The 18,919-nt window shown below is 35.5% G+C and overlaps 3 protein-coding genes across 4 annotated transcripts in view; 2 read left to right on the top strand and 1 right to left on the bottom strand.

Annotated features, from left to right (window-relative positions):
• Window positions 1-6,897, top strand: part of LOC128991615 (ero1-like protein) — a 58,341-nt gene extending 51,444 nt beyond the window's left edge. The window contains exon 12 of the mRNA XM_054414656.1: window positions 5,147-6,897. Coding sequence (XP_054270631.1) covers window positions 5,147-5,198 — 52 coding nt within the window. The 3' untranslated portion in view covers window positions 5,199-6,897. The remainder of the gene's footprint in view (window positions 1-5,146) is intronic.
• A 1,462-nt stretch (window positions 6,898-8,359) lies between these two features.
• On the bottom strand, window positions 8,360-17,395 carry LOC128992559 (28S ribosomal protein S21, mitochondrial-like). The gene is made up of 3 exons (XM_054416198.1): window positions 17,209-17,395; window positions 12,785-12,851; window positions 8,360-8,554 (listed from the first exon to the last, which is right to left on the bottom strand). The coding sequence occupies exons 1-3, from the start codon at window positions 17,286-17,288 to the stop codon at window positions 8,438-8,440; spliced, it is 264 nt and encodes an 87-aa protein (XP_054272173.1). The 5' UTR covers window positions 17,289-17,395; the 3' UTR covers window positions 8,360-8,437.
• A 672-nt stretch (window positions 17,396-18,067) lies between these two features.
• The window catches only part of LOC128992558 (WD repeat-containing protein 6-like), a 29,589-nt gene continuing 28,737 nt past the window's right edge, over window positions 18,068-18,919 (top strand). For both annotated transcript variants that reach the window (XM_054416197.1, XM_054416196.1), the window contains exon 1: window positions 18,068-18,327. In XM_054416197.1, coding sequence (XP_054272172.1) covers window positions 18,246-18,327 — 82 coding nt within the window. In that variant the 5' untranslated portion in view covers window positions 18,068-18,245. The remainder of the gene's footprint in view (window positions 18,328-18,919) is intronic.

The following is an 18,919-nucleotide window of genomic DNA, read 5'->3' as shown; positions in this document are numbered from 1 at the left end:
TGGCCTCTGGGTACCTCAAAACGAAAAAGCAAATAGGTCCTGGGTCTAGGTCTTATCATGAGACTTACAGTAATAGCTTATTCCCTTCGACTGCTGACCAGTGGTGGCAGCGAGTAGGGATCGCTTGAGAATTTAGCAGCCGATTTTTTTAGCGGGGTGGCAAAAACCTCTACTACTGTGCATAAAAGGGCCTAACCTTTTATCATAGACAAAATTTTCCCTATTTCCCTCAAAAAAAAATTTTAAGAGCTTTTAAAAAGATCTTATAATGAAGTGTTTGTGTTGGATACGGTTATTGGCTTTTCTAAAAGTAGTAAATTTAAAATTCCCATGATATTTTTATGAATAAGGGAACCGTTGTGGTTTGATTGTTTATGGAAACATTTTTTATTTTATACTACGCTATTAATGTTTTACTAAAAACACATTTTACTACCCTTTCCTCCCTCTAGCAGCATACCTAGGCACTCATTGAACCTAATATTATTTAAATAAATTAAGGCCTGCACACACCGGAGTGTTGGCGGTATAGGCACAATGTTTCATCCCCCCCATCCACTATCATCATCGCGGCGGTATAGCTGGGGCGTTCTCACCAGAGCGATTCCGCACCGCAGCGATGACAGCAGAGTGTAGTAATTTTCCGTCCTTATTTATGAGTGTGCAGTCAACAAGTTCAGTGTGTTTTTAGTTAGAAATATGTTTACATGAGACGACAAGGAAGAAATTTTGCTATTGTTTGCTTTGGCTGAATACAACAATCGCAAAAATAGGGAGTGGGTATATGACATGAACAAAAGGCGATTTGAGCATGGCGAATACCATACATTGATGCCTGAACTTATAAAAGACAAGAAACACCAATGCCAGGCTCATCCAACCGGCACCGCTAGGCGGTGAAATGGAACATGCTGAATCTCAGCGAAGTGGTGGTACAGGCAGTATACCGCTACTGCTCCATTGTGTTCGCTTGCATTTACTTCCATTAAATCACCGTGCAAATATCGCACCGCTACCGCTCCGGTGTGTGTAGGCTACACTTTAAAAGTGAAAATTAATCTGGCTTTAAATGGAAATTCGCTTGGTCTGCAGATTTGCTGAGTGGGGGTAAGTTTTTGTTATATCCAAATTCATTTATACTTATCAAAACTTTTTTAAAGAGCGTAAAAAACAAAAAAAATGTTTAGTGTATGAAAGTGTACAGATGAAATTACCAATATGGGCCTCTTTTCCCCAATAGTTCTAATGTACTTAAAGTTAATCCTTCACTATTGATAAGATTTGGAGTAATACATTAGACACTCCATTAAGTTGAGGTTTAACATTGATAATAGACCATAATATAGAGCGGACACACAATGCAAGAGTCTGAGGGTTTTTTCACTTGTGTCCAGCCGCTGACATCAAGTTTCCTGTGGTCGCGCCCCATAATACCATTGGGTCTATTTCATCAGTTTGCGTTGGGACACCGTAGAATCAATAGCAATACTATATTAGCCTGAAGTAATGTTTAAAACATTTCTAGGCTAGAACTTATTTTCCTAGGGTGCTAGGTTTGAACTCGGGATTGATTTTCACATTGCTTCAGGCTATACCAGGGGTTGCGGCATTATCACTTGGATAAAATAAAAAAATTTGGTGATTTGACAGGATTCGAAGAACGGGGGATCGAAACAAATTCAAAGCAATCACTGTTAATGATATTCCACTTTTGATATGATTGGTTGTAACAGAGGAAACATATTATACAATATGATGAGTTTCTCAAATTATCTTAATCAGACTATGATAATGGGCTTTCACATGGGGTTGCACTGGGTAAATGTAAGTTTTTGTCATTTTTATGCATTGAAAACCTAAAAATGACATGGGTTTAGTGGATCTGTTTGAAAGGAGCTTAAAATATGAACAAAGTACAGTGTTTTCTAACCCATTGTAACATTGTTTTAGCTTAAATAAAACACTAGGCTATATATAATTGACTCTATATAGGCAATGGTTATATAGGTAGTCATTGTCTTAAAATCATTTTTTCTACACACTGGGAACACATTGGTTATTTTTAGTATATGATGGGTTAACCGAAAAATTAGTTATCCAAAACAGCTGTCCCCTTTTATTTCGGTTAACCGGGGTTCTACTGTAGTATATCACATATTTTATTCCTTGATAAAGGATTACGTATGTATCGGTAAAAATAGTATCCCATGATATTTAAAGTGACCACTTTTGTTATAATTGGAGGTAAGAGAGTGAACACATATCCATAATATGATGAGTGTAACAAGTCTTTTTGTTCAGACTATGAAAAAGACTATTACAGAGGGTTGTATGGCGTAAAATATGATGTTTACCATTTTATACTCTGAAAACTTCAAAATTCCATTGCATTAGGTAAAATAGCTTAAACCAAACTAAGTAGCATATAGTATCTTGTATTCCCTTTCATGGAGGGCTGTGGTGCAAATATGAGTGTTTTTGGATTTTTTACTCTGAAAACCTCCCAATTCCACATAATAACAGAAACTTTTTAAAATACTGTAGCTAAAAAACAAACAAAACAAATACTTATTGACATAATTTATTTTGTGATAAAGGGTTAGAGAGAATATTGCCAATACAGATTCCCATGAGAATGTACCATGGTTTTGAGTCCTTGTCACTAAGGATAAAGAGGAGTTGACATGGAATCTTGATAACGCTATTATTGTAATTTGGTTTAATACTATACAATAAACACTACCTCAGTCAGTTGAGTTTTACTAATTGTCTTGATTAGATCATGTGAACTGGTTTTCATGTGGTTTTGTGGGGTGAATATGTATTTGTTGCATATTTATCATGAAAACATCCAACAAAGTTCAGATATTTTCTGTTCTACACATTCTATAGAGACACCAAGAGAGTTATCAAGACCCATTTTCTTTAGTTTGCTGATTGTATAAAACTGTTTGTGGAAGGTTGCTTCGCTTCATGATTTTGAGTCTCAGCTCAGTTAAGACTTGACCAAAGATAATGGTGAGTCCCACCAAGAATAAGATGAAAATGTTAGCATCAAAAAAGTTCTCTGGATATTGAGTATTTACTACATTCTTATTATGACTCGTCATATGAGTTTGGGCCTGACATTAACCAAATCCGCACCAAGACCTATGGCATTCTCAAAATGATCTGCTCTGCAAGACACTGAGCATCCATGCTGATCCGATCCATGCCTGCTAGATCCAGTATAATTTCTATGTGTGGCAACAACTAGGGTATAATGTGTATTCTGGTTACCCTTACCAGTGCAGCCTTATATTCACTGTGACACTATCATCGTTTCGTCCCAATACGGGAAGAATGAGCGTACGCCTAGTTTAAAAGTTAGCTACAAACAAATTTTTGACTTGGTTGAAATGAAATATTTACCATTTGAATTTGGGTTGGCATAAATATTAGAATGGAAAATAAACGGTATCAGCATTCTGACACATACTTTCTCCCATAAGTTTGTCAACAACCTTGATCATGTGTAAGCGGTGAGAGTAAATATACGGAAATGGGATCTGTAAAATTTTCTTCAGAATTTAAAGGACTATAACATACTAAATTTTTATCAAAATCGTTCGAGCCAATTTTGGAAAAATCTGATTTTCCGTTATTTTATGGGGTTTTTATGGGAAAATAACAACTTTTGCCGTAATTTTTACCGTAATTTTTACAGAGATGGGATTTGTACCATTTTGTTCAGAATATAAAGGACTATAACATACTAGTTTTTTATCAAAATCGTTAGGGCCATTTTTGGGAAGATCCTATTTTTCCGTTATTTTATGGGGTTTTATGGGAAAATCCCCATTAAAAATCAAAATTTCAAAAAAATGCTGGAGATACCATGGATAAGAACCTACATACCAAATTTCATTGAAATCGGACCACAGGTGTAGTCTCTAGCTCTGTACACATCCAGACACACAGACACACACACACACAGACATCACTTCGAAAACCACTTTTTTGGGGTCCAGGGGGACCCAAAACGAATATATCCACTCAAAACTCAAACTCGAAAATTTTGACGAAAACAATACTTTCTCCATATACTATGGTATAGGGGGAGAAAGTAAAAGTGAGAGAGCCTGGATATTTTTATATACTAAAAAGAAAACTGAATTAACACTATGCTGCATTTTTTAGTTATCATTGAAAGACCTGATTTGCAAACTATGGAAACATAGGAAAGTCATAGAACACCACCAAGGAGAAGATATGGAAATGTTTTTTTTATATAAATTTTTTTTTACAATTTACGGAATGTACGTTTTTGAAACAATTTTATCAGTAAAGGACAGACTTCATGATTTGGAACGAGTTGGGGATAGTCATAATTATTTCATCAGAAATCGGGAAAACCTTGCAATCGGCCACCATAGTCTACAACTTTTTGAGAAAAAACCCATACATGCGGGATCAAAGCTTTATAATAATCTCCCAATCGAAATTAAATCAGAGACTTCCAAAACAATATTTAAAAATAAATTAAAAAGATTTCTCATCAGCAAGGCTATTTTTTCTTTTGAAGAGTTGAATAGTCTTTGAGGTCAAAAACAAATTCAGGATATGTATTTTTTGTTAACAATTTATTCTAAAAAAAATGTAAGTTTGTGAAATTTTGTTTTTACTTTCTTATGTTAGAAATGTATTTAATAAATATTAGGCCTACTTGCAGCTAAACCGTTGACACTATTCAATGTATTTTGTACAAGAGATGAATAAAGTAGTTTTGAATTGAATTGAATTATAATTGTTATTATAGACAACCTATAAATGTGGCTATGAGTAAGGCTATTTGTAGAAAACACTAAAAAACAAGATCAGCTTTTGAAAAATGATAAGATATTTACATGAAATGTTGATTGTCTCGATCTTTTATGTACATCTTGAGTATTTCCATAATCTTTGATTTGAATCTTTTAAAGTCATCAGAAATTATGGCTGTTATTCGTTTTAAAAATAACGCCTGTAATACTTAGCAATTGCTCGAATTCGAGCAACCGGTACACTAGTAGCCTTTAAATTCCTGTCATTGTTAACTGAAAAAATAGGTGATCCAAAACAACTGGAGGAATATAATAATATAATATGACATTTATTTTTGTTCCAGGCTCTCAACAAGTATTTACGAGCTGGAAAAGTTCCGACAAATAATGAGGTAGCGAGAAAGTCATTGTACCAACTTAAACTAACAATCTGTGGTTATTTAATGCTCTTGTTATTTATTTACAATTTTATTCAATGTGATTATTAATTATATTTATATGAGTGTACAAAATATTTATCGTCGGTTCTTGGGTAGTCATGTAAATTATGTTAGTGTAATATTTTAGTCATATGTAAATTGTAAAATTTATAATCAAATATTCCCTGAACCTTTTCAAACAAGTGTAATAGACGAATTGCAGTAGGTTATGTAATGTATGTAATATAAATATGTCAATTTCCGGGTAATATTAAATAGAGTAATTACTTAATCAGCATGAAATGTGTCTTTGCAGCATTCAGATCACTCTAGAAAAGAGTGTAAGAGTAATCTTTTTTTTTAGTAATGACATCCTTTTGTCCAAAGTAGGCCTATACCTACTAAGCAAATTCTCTGAAGAAATATTTATTTTTTGAATTTTTTAACACTGTATTATGAGATAGAATCTTCAACTTTAGAAAGGTATTTTTCTTCTTCTGAACAGCTATTGTGTAGGCCTATCTTTAACCTAATCTAGATGAACTATAATCATTAAGATAATTTGCTTATTTTCTGGCCTGCCTGGTATAAAATAAGCTACAAATCATTAAAAATATACAAACTCAGGGAGTAGTTTCAAGAAGTGGTAACATATTTGTTTTTATAAAATGCTGGAGACATAAATCTTAAGCTGTGTTGCCAAAATATATTTCTCAAACCTACTGCTACTAAATTAGTTGTAGAATATAAATTATATTGTAAAATTTAAGCAAATAACTGGCAGATTTTGAAAATATATGCAAACATTAGGAGGAGTGTTTCTTTGTCCAAAATTATTGTTGAAAGTGTACATCATTTTAGATACATTGTTGTATCAAATTGTAATAACTCTATACTGACTTATCTACATTTTATAATTTTTGATCAGCAAACAGTATTGGCTACAACTGTTTGTGTTTTTTTTATACATTCTGATTATTTTACTTATTGTGAGTTGAACCTGAAGATTATTCGTCTAAGGTGCACACAATTTCTTTTTAAGTTTGAAAATTTTTATAAACCAATTCCCTCGATGTGTACAAATTACAAACAGTTTGTATTTTTGCCACTGGCTGTGATACCAATGTCTATTATCTATTGTGTCGTTTGTAAGTATTTCAATACATATACTCCGTTCACAAAATGTAGGCGGTTTGAGGGGTAAATGTTTCAATCCCCTCCACCTCACTGCAACTTTGAAACCACAGCCAACAGCTTATATTGTAAATTGGGCTAAAATAGTGGTGGAGAAACCTTCCCCTTAAACTGCCAAAATTTTGTGAACAGGCTATAGTTCAATATATACACAATTTAATTGAAAATATTAATATTATATACACTTCCCTGAACATATGTAACTTATATTATGTACAGATTTGTGTTAATTCAATTGATTGTGTGTGCGGTGCTGTTATTACTGTAGATAGCGTTGCTTTATTTCTTAGCGACTTAAAACATCACACATTTCTACTTATTTCTTATGTTAGCACTTTAGTATAGTTTTCCTAAGATTGTTTTGTTTTTTGTTAGTCATTTCTTAAACCGTGGTTTTCTGTAAATTGGGAATTGTTTTTTATTTAGTTTTTATCGACACAAATGTTGTATTTTATTTTAAATAAATCTATGTTTGTGATAAATACTGTGCATAACATATTTCAATTTCCCTTAGCAGATGTATTGTTGTGACTAATGTATTATAACTAAAGCAGTTTTGAAGAACTACATTCTGGTTAGGAATCCAACTGTTATATTCAACGTTAATACCTTTTTGAGCAACTCTCCGGCATTTTGTTAGGTATCAGAACTCTTAGTGTTCCTATTTCTTGTCTCTCATGCTCACTCTTATGCTGTACAAAATTGACTATCACCGCTTTGATTGTCAAGTTTGAACCAGCCTAAACATGCAAGAAGTCCTTTAGTTAATCCAACAAGGACATCTCTTTTCACCCCTCTCTTCTGTGTTCAAACAAGAAAAGAAAACCTTATATTTTAAGTCTAGTACGAATGGAGATGAGTGTATGATGAAATACGCCACTATGTGCGTATTTTAACCCAAATATGAGTGAAGGATGAGTGTAGGATGAGTGGTGCGATCTTGTAGTATTGTTAGTGACTAAGGCTGACATATTCCTCAGACACAGCTGGTAATTAATACCCCATACAGCCAATGGCAACTAAGGGTCCTAAAACCTTTATTTCCAATCAAGGCAACACTAAATAAATAGGCCGTAATGCTCCTCTCGCATGACGTCATCATAGGCGACTTCAATGACGTAATGTTATTTTTTTTGTTTCCAAGAAAAAATCAAAACAAGAAGCTGATCACAAACGGCAAACATTACGTCATTGCCGTTGCCTATGATGACGTCATACCAGATGAGCATTACGGCCTGTTTACTTAGTGTTGCCTTGTTCCAATCTCTAGCAAAGCATATGATTTTGCCTGTCCTAAACCATAGACAAAAAGAATTAAATATAGACCGTCAGCCGTGCTGCGGTTACCATAGGTTCCGGTGCACACCGCTGGGAGCGCCGTGTAATTACGTAGTGCTAACGCTGTAACTACATGGCGCTCCCAGCGGTGTGCACCAGAACCTATGGTAACCGCAGCACAGCTGATGGTCTATATTTAATTCCTTTTGTCTATGCCTAAACATTACTTTTCCTAACCCCAAACCAAGTTTCAGTATATGCTCAACAGGAGCACTAAAGTATGTACTATTATATAATAAGTTATTGAGAGAAATATTCTTCAAACAGCTGACTTTTAGATAAATTGCAAATGTGTATTATGATAAATAACTTAAAACAGAGTTACTAGACTATGGAATATTTTAAACCAAGATTTGTATTTTTTTTGCATTATGATGAAAATTATCGTTCATCGCTCGTCACAAAAGATCTATTCCAGGGCTCAATAGTTTGAACCATGATTGGCTTCTATTTGCTCGTAAACCACTTTGTTGTCCTAAAATGGGACTAAAAGTGAAAATTTGCTATTATTGATTTAATATACCTGCATTGCAGTGGATAGAGAGAATTGGTTTACACATCCTAGATTTGGATGATAGATAGAGGCAAACAAAAGTAAAAATGATAAAAGCTTTTAGTATTTATTTTTATTTGTAAATTATAAAACTAAACAATATCTACAAATATTACAAACAAGATTCTTTTTTAATAACATCCAACAAAAGGTTCCACTCTGTTTTTGCGCATGACAAATTTGATCTTTCTATCCATGTCTTCATTGTATATTGACTTACACCTCATGTAGTTCACTCGTCGACGAGTCTAAAAAATGTGAATAAAAATATTATATTACAAATAAGCAGTTTATCAAGACACACAGACCTACAGCACTTGTTTACTAGTACTAGTACAGTTACTATTTTTGTAATGAAGTTGCAAAACAAGACCAGCGGTGAAGTTGCTAACAACACAGTTTTTTCACTGATTGATGAAAAACTATGAATTGAATTGATGAATTAGTGAGCCTGATTTGTTTCAGTACTAATTGGCATAAGTGTAACAATGCCACTGAAAATACTTGTATTATTAGTGATTCAATATGATTGCAGTGGCAATTAACTTCGGGTCACATGGAAAAATCACCAGGCTTTTGAAGACAGAAATTTTTTTTATTCATATGAAGGTTTTTATATAGCTATGCTAGTACTGTACACAAATTCACAAAACTCATACACACATAACTAGAATTCATGACACAACATGTGGGAATTTAGGTTGCCGTAAGTCTTGGACCTTTGCTCTAGCCAGTTCATAAATGACCAGTTGTGTCATGTTTATAAGGGTGAGGTAGTCTTGTGTATTGAGTCATTCGTATTGTAAATGTTTGTAAGTTAGAGGATAACATTATGACAAAATGTGTGTAAGTTATAGGATCACAATGGACAATCTTAATGAAGCAATATGTTAGTCTGTGTGATGTCTGATGAAGTCGAAACTAGTTTCCACCACTACCAAATAGGATTCCATGTAATGCAGATAATTAAACCCCTGGCTACCTACCTACAAGAAAATACCCCCGCTGCAGCAAACCTGCCGACTAAGTGAATTTACCTTTGTCTGAATTGATTTTCAATCATATCTATTTCAATAGCATTAAGGTTTAATGAGTACCTAGGTTTGCTGCTGCAAAGAAACTAATGAAGTGTGGTTTTTAGTAAAATATTAATAGCTTATTTATAAAATCAATAAATTTGCCAAGTTTGATCAAAATATATCAATAAAATACTACTTTGTAAATTAAATTACAGATGTTTAAAAACCCAATTTTGTGCGATTTTTGTCAAGTTTTCTCCCAATATTTATCACATAATCATCTACGAAATAACGAACAGCTGTTCGGACCAAGATTATTTTTTCTAGCTGTCACTGACATGTTTACATTGTATGTTATTTACAAATACAGCAACCATTTCAGATCAAGTTTTGAAAGCAAATCCAAACCAAGTGAGATTAAAAACGTTTTACCTTACATAACGGATTTAATTAATCACAAATGCAATAATGTGTAGGGTAACTGTAAATGAAAATTGAGATTCTTTGTGTATAAAATTGTTCTTGAGTTTTGATAACCGGGAAAAAGACCTTGAATCAGTGTTGTAAATGGCTGGGAAACGGGAAACTTACAAGCGTTACCAATAGCTTACAAAAAAGGTTCCAACTCAATGACGGCACTTCAAAGGCGGTTGTGTAAAGTGTAACGTGACAAATGCAGTGGGTGATTGTAACGGAGGTTTACGGATTATGCTAAACTCGCTTTTCAAATGTATCTTCTCGTCGCTATATGCCGCATCGCTGGATCATACAGGCAATAGACCAATTGCACATCACTTGGGTAAGTACGCCTGCCCAATTATTCATAACAACCTTTTCGATGATGATCCTAGATACCGGTACTTTTCCCTAGAATACATGGCCTACCATACCTACTTAAGAAATAAAATTACAAATGTAAAAAAAACGAACATTGTGTGATTTTTCGCATTTCCTTCTAGTGTTTACTAGATACACCAAACATGGTTTATAGAATACCGTACGTCTTCTATTAAATAACAAAAAGTTGATGGGATAAGGTTGTTTTTTCAAACTGTCACCGATATGTTAACGTTAAAAGTTGTTTTCAAATCATGCAATTAATGGGAAATAACTTTGATTTTTTTATAACATTTAGTGAGAAAATCCAAAACTAAGAGAGATCAATAACCTCGGGACTTGATTTACGCATTTAGCTGGTCGGATGTACTATAGTTCTTAACTGTAAACTTTGGTTTTTGGTACTGGTTCTTTGCCTTAGAACCGGTGGTAGCTACGAGAATAATTTTTACGTACCAACACATCACTATATCCAAATTAGTTATCCAACGATGCATCATAGTCATTATATTGTACCTTATTTATTAAAGTCGTATTCAATTTAATTGATGTCTTACTGTATAAGTTTTGCTTTTTCTGTCTGGATTCCAAAATGTTAGTTTGTGCTAAGAAAATGATAACGCATTTGAGTAAAACATTTGTTGAGCAAACCATCATGAATTGTTTGCGCTTTACGTTGTTTATGTATCAATAGTTCGTGGCCTGTGTGTTGTAAATTACTAAACTAAATCGTATTTAGTACTTCATTTCACATGGTAAGCCGTCATTTCGACATCATTTTGAGTCATCTTCGGACTAAGCAAATAAAAATTGTTATGATCAAGTTTGGTGACACTAAAGTAAATGTAGCTTACTTTGCTTTAGTTAAAGCGTAGTAAATTTCATAATTAAATTCTGTATTGTTGTGTGTATGTCTGTTGGTAGCGCATATTTCTCAGTGTTCCGTACGGACAGGACAAGAGCACCTTTGATAGTAAAAATTTCAACAGGAATGTTTTAATAGAGAGGTTGGGGAAGTATTTTAACTACTTTTAACCATTGGGGAAAGCAGCTTTCAATTATAGGCCTACTTTAGAGCTATTTTTCATAGATCTATAAAGCATTTCTAGCGAACTTCCCTATAGGGAAGTAAGCTATTACCGTAAGTGGCATGGTAAGACCTAGACCCGGGACTGATTTACTTTTTCATTTTGATGTCCCCAGAGGCCAAAAACACCATTCGTTAAAATTTTTATATATGTATATATATACACCTATATGTGTGTCCGTAAACGCGATAACTTGAGTAATTTTTGTCCGATTTAATTTGGTTTAAAGGTGTAAAGCAGGATAAACTTGAATGAGTTCGCAAACCAGCATGATCGGACTATAGGAACGGGGGTTTATGGGGGTTTTATGAAGTAAAAATAGGTTTTTCCCATTTTTGACCCTAAAAACACAAAATTTCACAATTACTTTCTAAACCATTATGTAGAGCTTAAAGAAACAAATAATTTAGTATATTGAAGCGTTATTATGTGCCTAAGGGTTACGGAGAAAATTCAAAAAAATTGTAATTTTAAAATTCCCATGTTATTCTTATGGAGAATAAGGCAACTGTTGTAGTTTGCTTATTTATGAACATATTTTGATCAAATTTGGAAAATACATTAATTTCTTACTAAACTACAGTAGGCCTACCTATTAAGCCTTTACATAAAAAAAAAAACTTTTTTACCCTCCCTGTTGCAGCAAACCTAAGTACTCGTTAAACTAATTCTATTTAAATAGGGAATAAATGTGATATATTTAAGGAGACATTTTAGTGTAAATCCAACGAGGCAAATGGAAATTCGCTAAGTCTGCAGGTTTGCTGCGGGGGTATTCTTTTTTTTACTTGAAACTGTCAGATAGGTACTGTATTTGTTTATATTATAGTTTGGCCAGCATATCTGAAATATGCAAACCAACTGCTGTATAAGAAGGTTTCAATCGATTACTATAAGATCCCCGTGTGTAGAACGGGCACACAGCTAGTCTATATATAAAATCCAATGTATGATTGTCTGTAAGTCCTTTATAGACTCCGAAACCGCTTGACTGATTGTAATGAAACTTTCAGGCATTATTCAAGGATGGTTTGTATGAAGTTTGGTGCAGATCCGTCAAAAGGGCTCCGTCCCAGTGGCTCTGGAGTTTACCATGTTATGAGTACTTATATTTAAATAAATAGAATTAAAGAATCTTATCAGCTGGTTCAACTACACAATTTGATTCTGTGATGTTCAATAGCATAAAAAATTAATAGGTTTACCAACAGGGTGCAGAACTTGTTTTTTTTATTTATGACAACAGCTAATTTGCAACCATAAGGTGAGTGAGCGTAGCGGACGAACTACAACTGGAGGCGAGTTAGCGTAGCGAACAAGCTAAACCTGAAGGCAAGTGAGCGCAGCGAAGAAGCTTCAACCTAAAGGTGAGTAAGCTTAGCTAACAAACTTTAACCAGGACGTGATTGAGCGATGTGAACGAGCTCATCTTGGAAATAAACGAGCATTTGACATAAAACCACATTAAGACAGGACGACGTCTGTCGTGCCAGCTAGTGGCAAATAAAACATAGCAAGATAAAAAACCACAAACCTGACACGGTTTTTCAAAGTATCTCGTATGTCTCCACTGATCAAATATTCCTTCTCGACCCAAGACTCTGGAAAATAAATAAATTTTTGCAAAATATAACTTTATCTTATATTGCAATGATTAACATTGTTAACTTAGGATATTATTTTGCCATCAATCAACACACAATAAATTCATTTAGTTACGTAACTTCGGGCAAAAGATTAAAATATAGGCTAATACAGTACTATCGCATTTTGTATCTTTGTAATGGTTTTGCGTTTTATCTTGCCAAAATAGTCACACCTTAACTTTATTTGTCTGGATAACCCAGCCTATTTAAGGAGATTGCTCTGGTTTCACAAATTAGCCTAGTAACTCAGAATAGTCAGAATATTCATTACAATAATCCTAACAACTCGTCAGTTCACGCTCACAGGGTGATAAAACAATTTGGGACTAATTTTGAATTTGGAAAAATACACACAAATATATTACTAAAAAACAACATTTAAAACTATGCAACATATTTAAAGTTAAATAAATTTAGGGTAGACTTTCATATCTGTTGTCAAAAACAACCGAATGAAAATATAGTAGGCCTACTTTCGTATTATCCGGAGGCCACTTATTTTAGACAGATTTTTTTACCGGAGACCAATTGGAGTCTAACAAAACTATTTAGAAGTAGACTCCTGACCAGAAGAACTAAAATAAAGATGTATAGAGTAATAATACAACCAGTTCTACTATATGGAGCAGAAGTCTGGACGCTTAATGAAGCAAAATAAAAAGAAATTAATAGTTTTTGAAAATAAAATCTTACATAGAGTGTTTGGACCTATTAATGAAATGGTGAATGGCGGATAAGGAAGAACCAAGAATTAAGAGAACTTTATAATGACCCAGATATTATAGCAATGGTAAAGAGCAGAAGATTACGATGGCTGGGACACGTATATAGAAGAGATGTTAACAGTATGATTAAAAGGGTATGGATGGGGCAACCAGAAGGACGACGGCCGCTGGGACGGCCCAGATTAAGATGGAATGACCAAGTGAGGCAGGACCTCAGGAGGTTAGGAGCAAGTTTGGAGGCAGCAGAGGACAGGCAGCAGTGGAGGCACATTGTTGGCGAGGCCAAAAATCACTTGGGATTTATGTGGCCACAGAAGTAAGTAAGACCAAAAATAACTACATAATGGGAAAGATCATACTTTAAAAGTGACTTACTGTCCAAATTCGACATGATTACAAATAGCGGCCTTTAAGTTCTACCTCCCAGAAGGCAGCGATGTCGGCAAGGATTGAGTTGAATGCGTCGCCGATGCTATACTCCGCCAAGTAGGTAAGCGCGCTGCCGCAGTTGATTGATTGATTCTGTAGGGGGGGACCTTGTCCTGTTGCACGTCAGCCACTGATGGGTTTTTTGCGCTCCCCACATGGTACTTCAGAGTCCATCAAACCTGAGTTGCTTAATGAACTTCAGCATCCTGTCTATGAGCTCCTCCTGAGGAAGGTGTCTGCCCTTGTCATTGCACCAAGAGTACAACAACACCAGAGTGGGGGGGGGGGGGGGGCTGTCCCTTACCTCGTTCAGAGCTGTGCAGTCGTAGGGTAGGTGATCAGCAGTCTCCACATTTTTCCCACATTTTCTACACGCAGTGTCTCCATTGTGGATCCTCAAGCAATGCAGGTGGAATTTCAGGTAGCCATGTCAAGTGACCATTTGTGTGATCTGTCTGAGTTGCCTCCTGTCTAAATGTAGAGCATTGGAGGCGACCGTCTGGGAAGGGGAGAAGAGGGTGAACTTACTTACCTATGGTGCTGAAGCCTAACCCATCTTTTCCTGCGTTCCTCTTGAGCCCATGACATGACTGAGTGACATGCATGCACAGGAGAGATTCCACAGAAAGGCTGTGGTCCCACGAAGTCTGAGGCTGACGCAACATTTGCTAGCCTGTCAGCCACCTCATTCCCTTCCATCCCTGAGTGCCCAGGAAGCCAACAGTGTTACCTTTGTTACGCCTGCCCAGGTCACATACTGCAGAAAGGCAGTCCCAGACCACCTTAGAATTGAATTCAAAGGAGTCGAGCACTTTGAGCGCAGCCTGGCTGTCTGTAAAAATGGAAATGTTGATGTCCCTGAAGCCTACCCTCAGGTTTTCCCTAGCACAGGTTCCATTATCACAGTCATTTCGGCCTGGAACACAGTTGGGTGAGTACCCATGGGAAGACAAATGTCCACCCCGTTCTGCACTCCATGAATTCCAGCCCCAGTCCCACTTCTTACCTTTGAACCATCAGTATACCATTCAAGGTCGCCTTGTGGAAGAGGATTCCCACCAGACATCCACTCATCCCTGGATGGATGAAGGACAGTGAATGGTCTGGCGAAGAAGAATCTGATCGGCATGTGGTCCGAGGGCATGTCCATTACCTCCCCTCTTACCTGCCGAGTGATCCGAGAGTGACCTCGGGATCCTCCAACATCCAACCAAAGGTTTTCACACTGGAGTCCGTAGACCGTGGTTATGTTAGGTTGGGTTATCATAAATATGTTTGTAGGACTTTCCTCGTTTCAATATAATCAAAAGATTCCAGATGAGTCATATTTTTGCCCGCCAAATACCCCAGATACTGGCGGTGAAAGGTAATGCGAGCTCTCCAGTCAACGTCAGGTCGTTGGCTTACTTGAAGGTGATTTGGTGTGTGGATGTATGACTCATCTGTTATTGTTCCATTCATAACGAAACGAGGAAAGTCCTACAAACATAAGTATATTTATAATAACCCAACCTTACATAGCCGCCAGCGCACTTTATAAGGGTGGTCTCCGGAATACCAAAAATATTGATTGATAAATTAACTACTGTATTCAATATATCCATTATTTCATTCACTACCGGTACCTAACTTATACCGATAGTTAGTTAGGTTAGGTTAACAAACACCAAACAAAATATCCAATTAAATATCGATCCATATTTTCATTCGGTTGTTTTTGACAACAGATATGAAACTCTACCCTATATTAAAAAATACTTAGCAGGTTTAAACACCAAACTCTAGTATGAGACAGTTATCTACGCTTAGCCTAGGCCTGCGTACATGCACATAGAATCCTGCCAAAAATCTACAGTTTAAGTACCGGTACAGCTTGCCCTCACTAACTCAAGTTGTCTTTTCTCTCTCTCATGAAAATAATTTATAGAATCATAATGCAAGTTTGGTTAGGTTTTTCTTAGTTTAACCAAATTAGGCCTAATTTTGTAGTGAACGCTTAACTTATTATTTCGTTGTAAAGTTGTACCTTATAAAAACATTTTACAATTAAGTTAAGGTAGGCACCTAGGCTATACTAAATAACTTTTACCTGAGTTGGCTGCACTTTACTTTACGTCCTACATTCATTCGAATGAAAATATCGATCGATAAATCAATTATTCGATAAGTTATATCGTTTGGTTAGTTAGGTAAGGTATCCTAAGGTAACCTAACTAACCAAATGATATACCTTTATACCATGTATCCATCGATGACCAGTAGTGACTGGATAGATTTCGTCAAAGAAAAAACATTTTAAACATTTTAGTTTTAGTACTTTTTAATTTATGTGGTTAACATGGCTGTAGATTACGAGGCCCATTCACCATTTTCCTCTGTGAAATATTCCTTCATGGAGTACAGGGGCCGCGCCTTGAGTAGTTCCTCCACTCTCTTTTTAAAACTCTTAAGAGGGAGTGACTTTATGTCTTGGTGCAGGTGGTTATAGAGTCTGATGCCAAGGACCGGATAACAGTCTTTTTGTTTACTGAGCCTGCAGAAAGGAACGTTTAGGTCTTCTCCTTTTCTCGTATTGTAACGATGTAGCTGGTTTCTGCAGCTGAGGTTATCTATATTTTCCTTGATCTGCACCAGACAGCTATAGATGAATTGGCTGTATATAGCCTAGTCATTACTCCTAAGGCTCGGAAAAGTGGCCTACAGTGTTCGTGTCTTTCGCTGGATGTTATGGCTCTTATGGCAGCCTTGTGAACTATCAGAATGTTCTTGGTCTCTGAAGCGTGTCCCCAGACAATGACACCATAGCTCATCAAGCTGTGGAAGAGGCCATAATAGGCCAGCTTTAAATATGTATCTGTGACCAGATTTTTTAATTTTCTTAAGAGGAAAACAGTTCTGGAAAGTCTGCTTTCCAACTCATTTATATGTTTGTCCCAGTGAAGTGAATGAAGTCCCGTGTATATCGAATGAAACAAACAAATTCGATATTTTCATTCGAATGAGTGTAGGACGTAAAGGAAAGTGCAGCCCATGAGTTTTTATTTAAGACGTTACCATAAGCTTATTTCTTTAAAAATTTAAATTATTTTTGTACAAAAAAAGTTTCAGGACACAATAACAATAAGCCTGGCATAGCCTAGATTGTTAATACATTTTACCTGTTAAGAAGACTAACGGCTTCATCCACATTTCCATTGCGAACTAGAACAGTTCTGGCAACAAAATAAGCATGTTTCATATTTTGAGATTATTGTGTGAAAATGAACGGTGCAGTTCTCTGAAGAAAGGACTGAGAAATTAATTGAATAAATAGTCTGCACCTGCCTGCACTTACTGCAACACTAACACTGAACACTGGCTCGGCTCTCGGCTGGCGCTGCGCTGGCACTAGTGGAGTGGACACTGGACAGTGGAGTGGAGTGGCACTACCAGCTGCACTAGCAATTTGCTTTTGCTAGTAGCAAAGCAATAGCAATAGCATAGCAAGCAATACGGTTAGGTGCGCCTGCGCCGCAGTTCGCCTATTGTCCGCGAGGTGTCACCACTTGAGGTCCGCTACAGTTAGTTTGTTTATGTTTAGTGATCGCAAGATGTCGCTAACATCGAATTGACATACTCATAGTTCGCAGTTTCTTTTTTATCAGTAATATAAAATAAATAAACTACAAAATCAAATTAAACTCAAGCTAAAATAAACTAATTGTTAAAAGCTAAACAATAACACAAATTTATCTTGTGAAACCTTTTAAGTTAAAAGAAATCCCCTTATTCGCTAATATGTTCTCGCATTGATTTGTGAGTATCTAGAACATAAGTAGCCCGATTGCTGGATTTTCAAGTTACTCATGTTAGGCACATCATACTGTGTCTAGGGGCTTGTATTCGAAACTATCTTTATCTTTGTAAAGCCGAGAGTCGTGTTTGCATGCTGAAACCGACGATTGGCTTATAATACCTATCACCATAGCTAAGTTTATAGCTAATTAATTGGCAGTAGGAGTAGGCCCAGTACGACGACCACAATACATTGGTCTTTGGAGGTTAAGTAACTTGAGGGTTAGCTTTATAAAGCCATTTACCACTTTTTAGATTAATATTTAATTTAAGTGCCAATGAGAATTTAATGTGTAAAGAGTGTTAACTGTCTGAAACAAAGATTAACTTAACCTGTAATTTTCTGGGAAATTTGAGGAAAATGACTAACTTCAAGTTTTACTCAAGGAACAATAAAATTGCAGTGACATCAGTTATATTTTATGAAACATACATTTTGGCTGGTAAGCATGTTACTTGTACATTCCCTTGAACAGCTACCAGACATTAATAGGCCTCTGTCCTAGCCTAGGTGATAAATAGATTTTTTAACCCTCCAAGTGTCCATAGTTTAGGCCTTAATGTCCACCTATTTTTGGCGCATTTGCAAGGTTTTATTAAAACGGATCTGAGAAGCTTAAAACAATGTTAATTCTAATGTTCTATATACCATTTTGTTTGGAAAATCATGGGCTTCAATATTATATATAAAACATAAGGAACATTTAAAAAAAAAAATTTTTAGGTAAAAAAAATATAATTTCGAAAATTTTCAAAAAAAAAATAAGTTCGCGCTCAATGAAATTTTATAAATTATAGGCCTACAAATATTTGAAAATAGCCACTTTGTTCTAAATTTTATGAGGATTACAAATATATAACTTAATAATATAAGAAAGTAGATTTGCAAATAAATAAGTTATGGGCAAAAAACAGATTTCAGTACATAGCGTTTAGCTAAGAATGCATAGCCTAACCATAGCTAGGAATCTGGCTGATAATTTACATCAATATCACTAGGCCTACCTACTTCTTCAGGATCATCAACCAGCACTT

Source organism: Macrosteles quadrilineatus, unplaced genomic scaffold (genome assembly GCF_028750875.1).
Source record: "Macrosteles quadrilineatus isolate MER2022 unplaced genomic scaffold, UCM_ALF_1.0 Scaffold_4__1_contigs__length_99947679, whole genome shotgun sequence".
NCBI classification, from domain to species: Eukaryota; Metazoa; Arthropoda; class Insecta; order Hemiptera; family Cicadellidae; genus Macrosteles; species Macrosteles quadrilineatus.
Note: the sequence above shows the minus strand (reverse complement) of the source record. Positions and strands in the feature narration are given on the sequence as shown.

Coding starts and splice junctions, on each gene's coding strand:
- LOC128992559 (XM_054416198.1), bottom strand. CDS start 17,288: ATGAAACATGCTTATTTTGTTGCCAGAACTGTTCTAGTTCGCAATGGA. Junction 12,852..17,208: donor GCCGTTAGTCTTCTTAACAG/GTAAAATGTATT, acceptor TTTATTTTCCAG/AGTCTTGGGTCGAGAAGGAA. Junction 8,555..12,784: donor ACTTTGAAAAACCGTGTCAG/GTTTGTGGTTTT, acceptor CACATTTTTTAG/ACTCGTCGACGAGTGAACTA.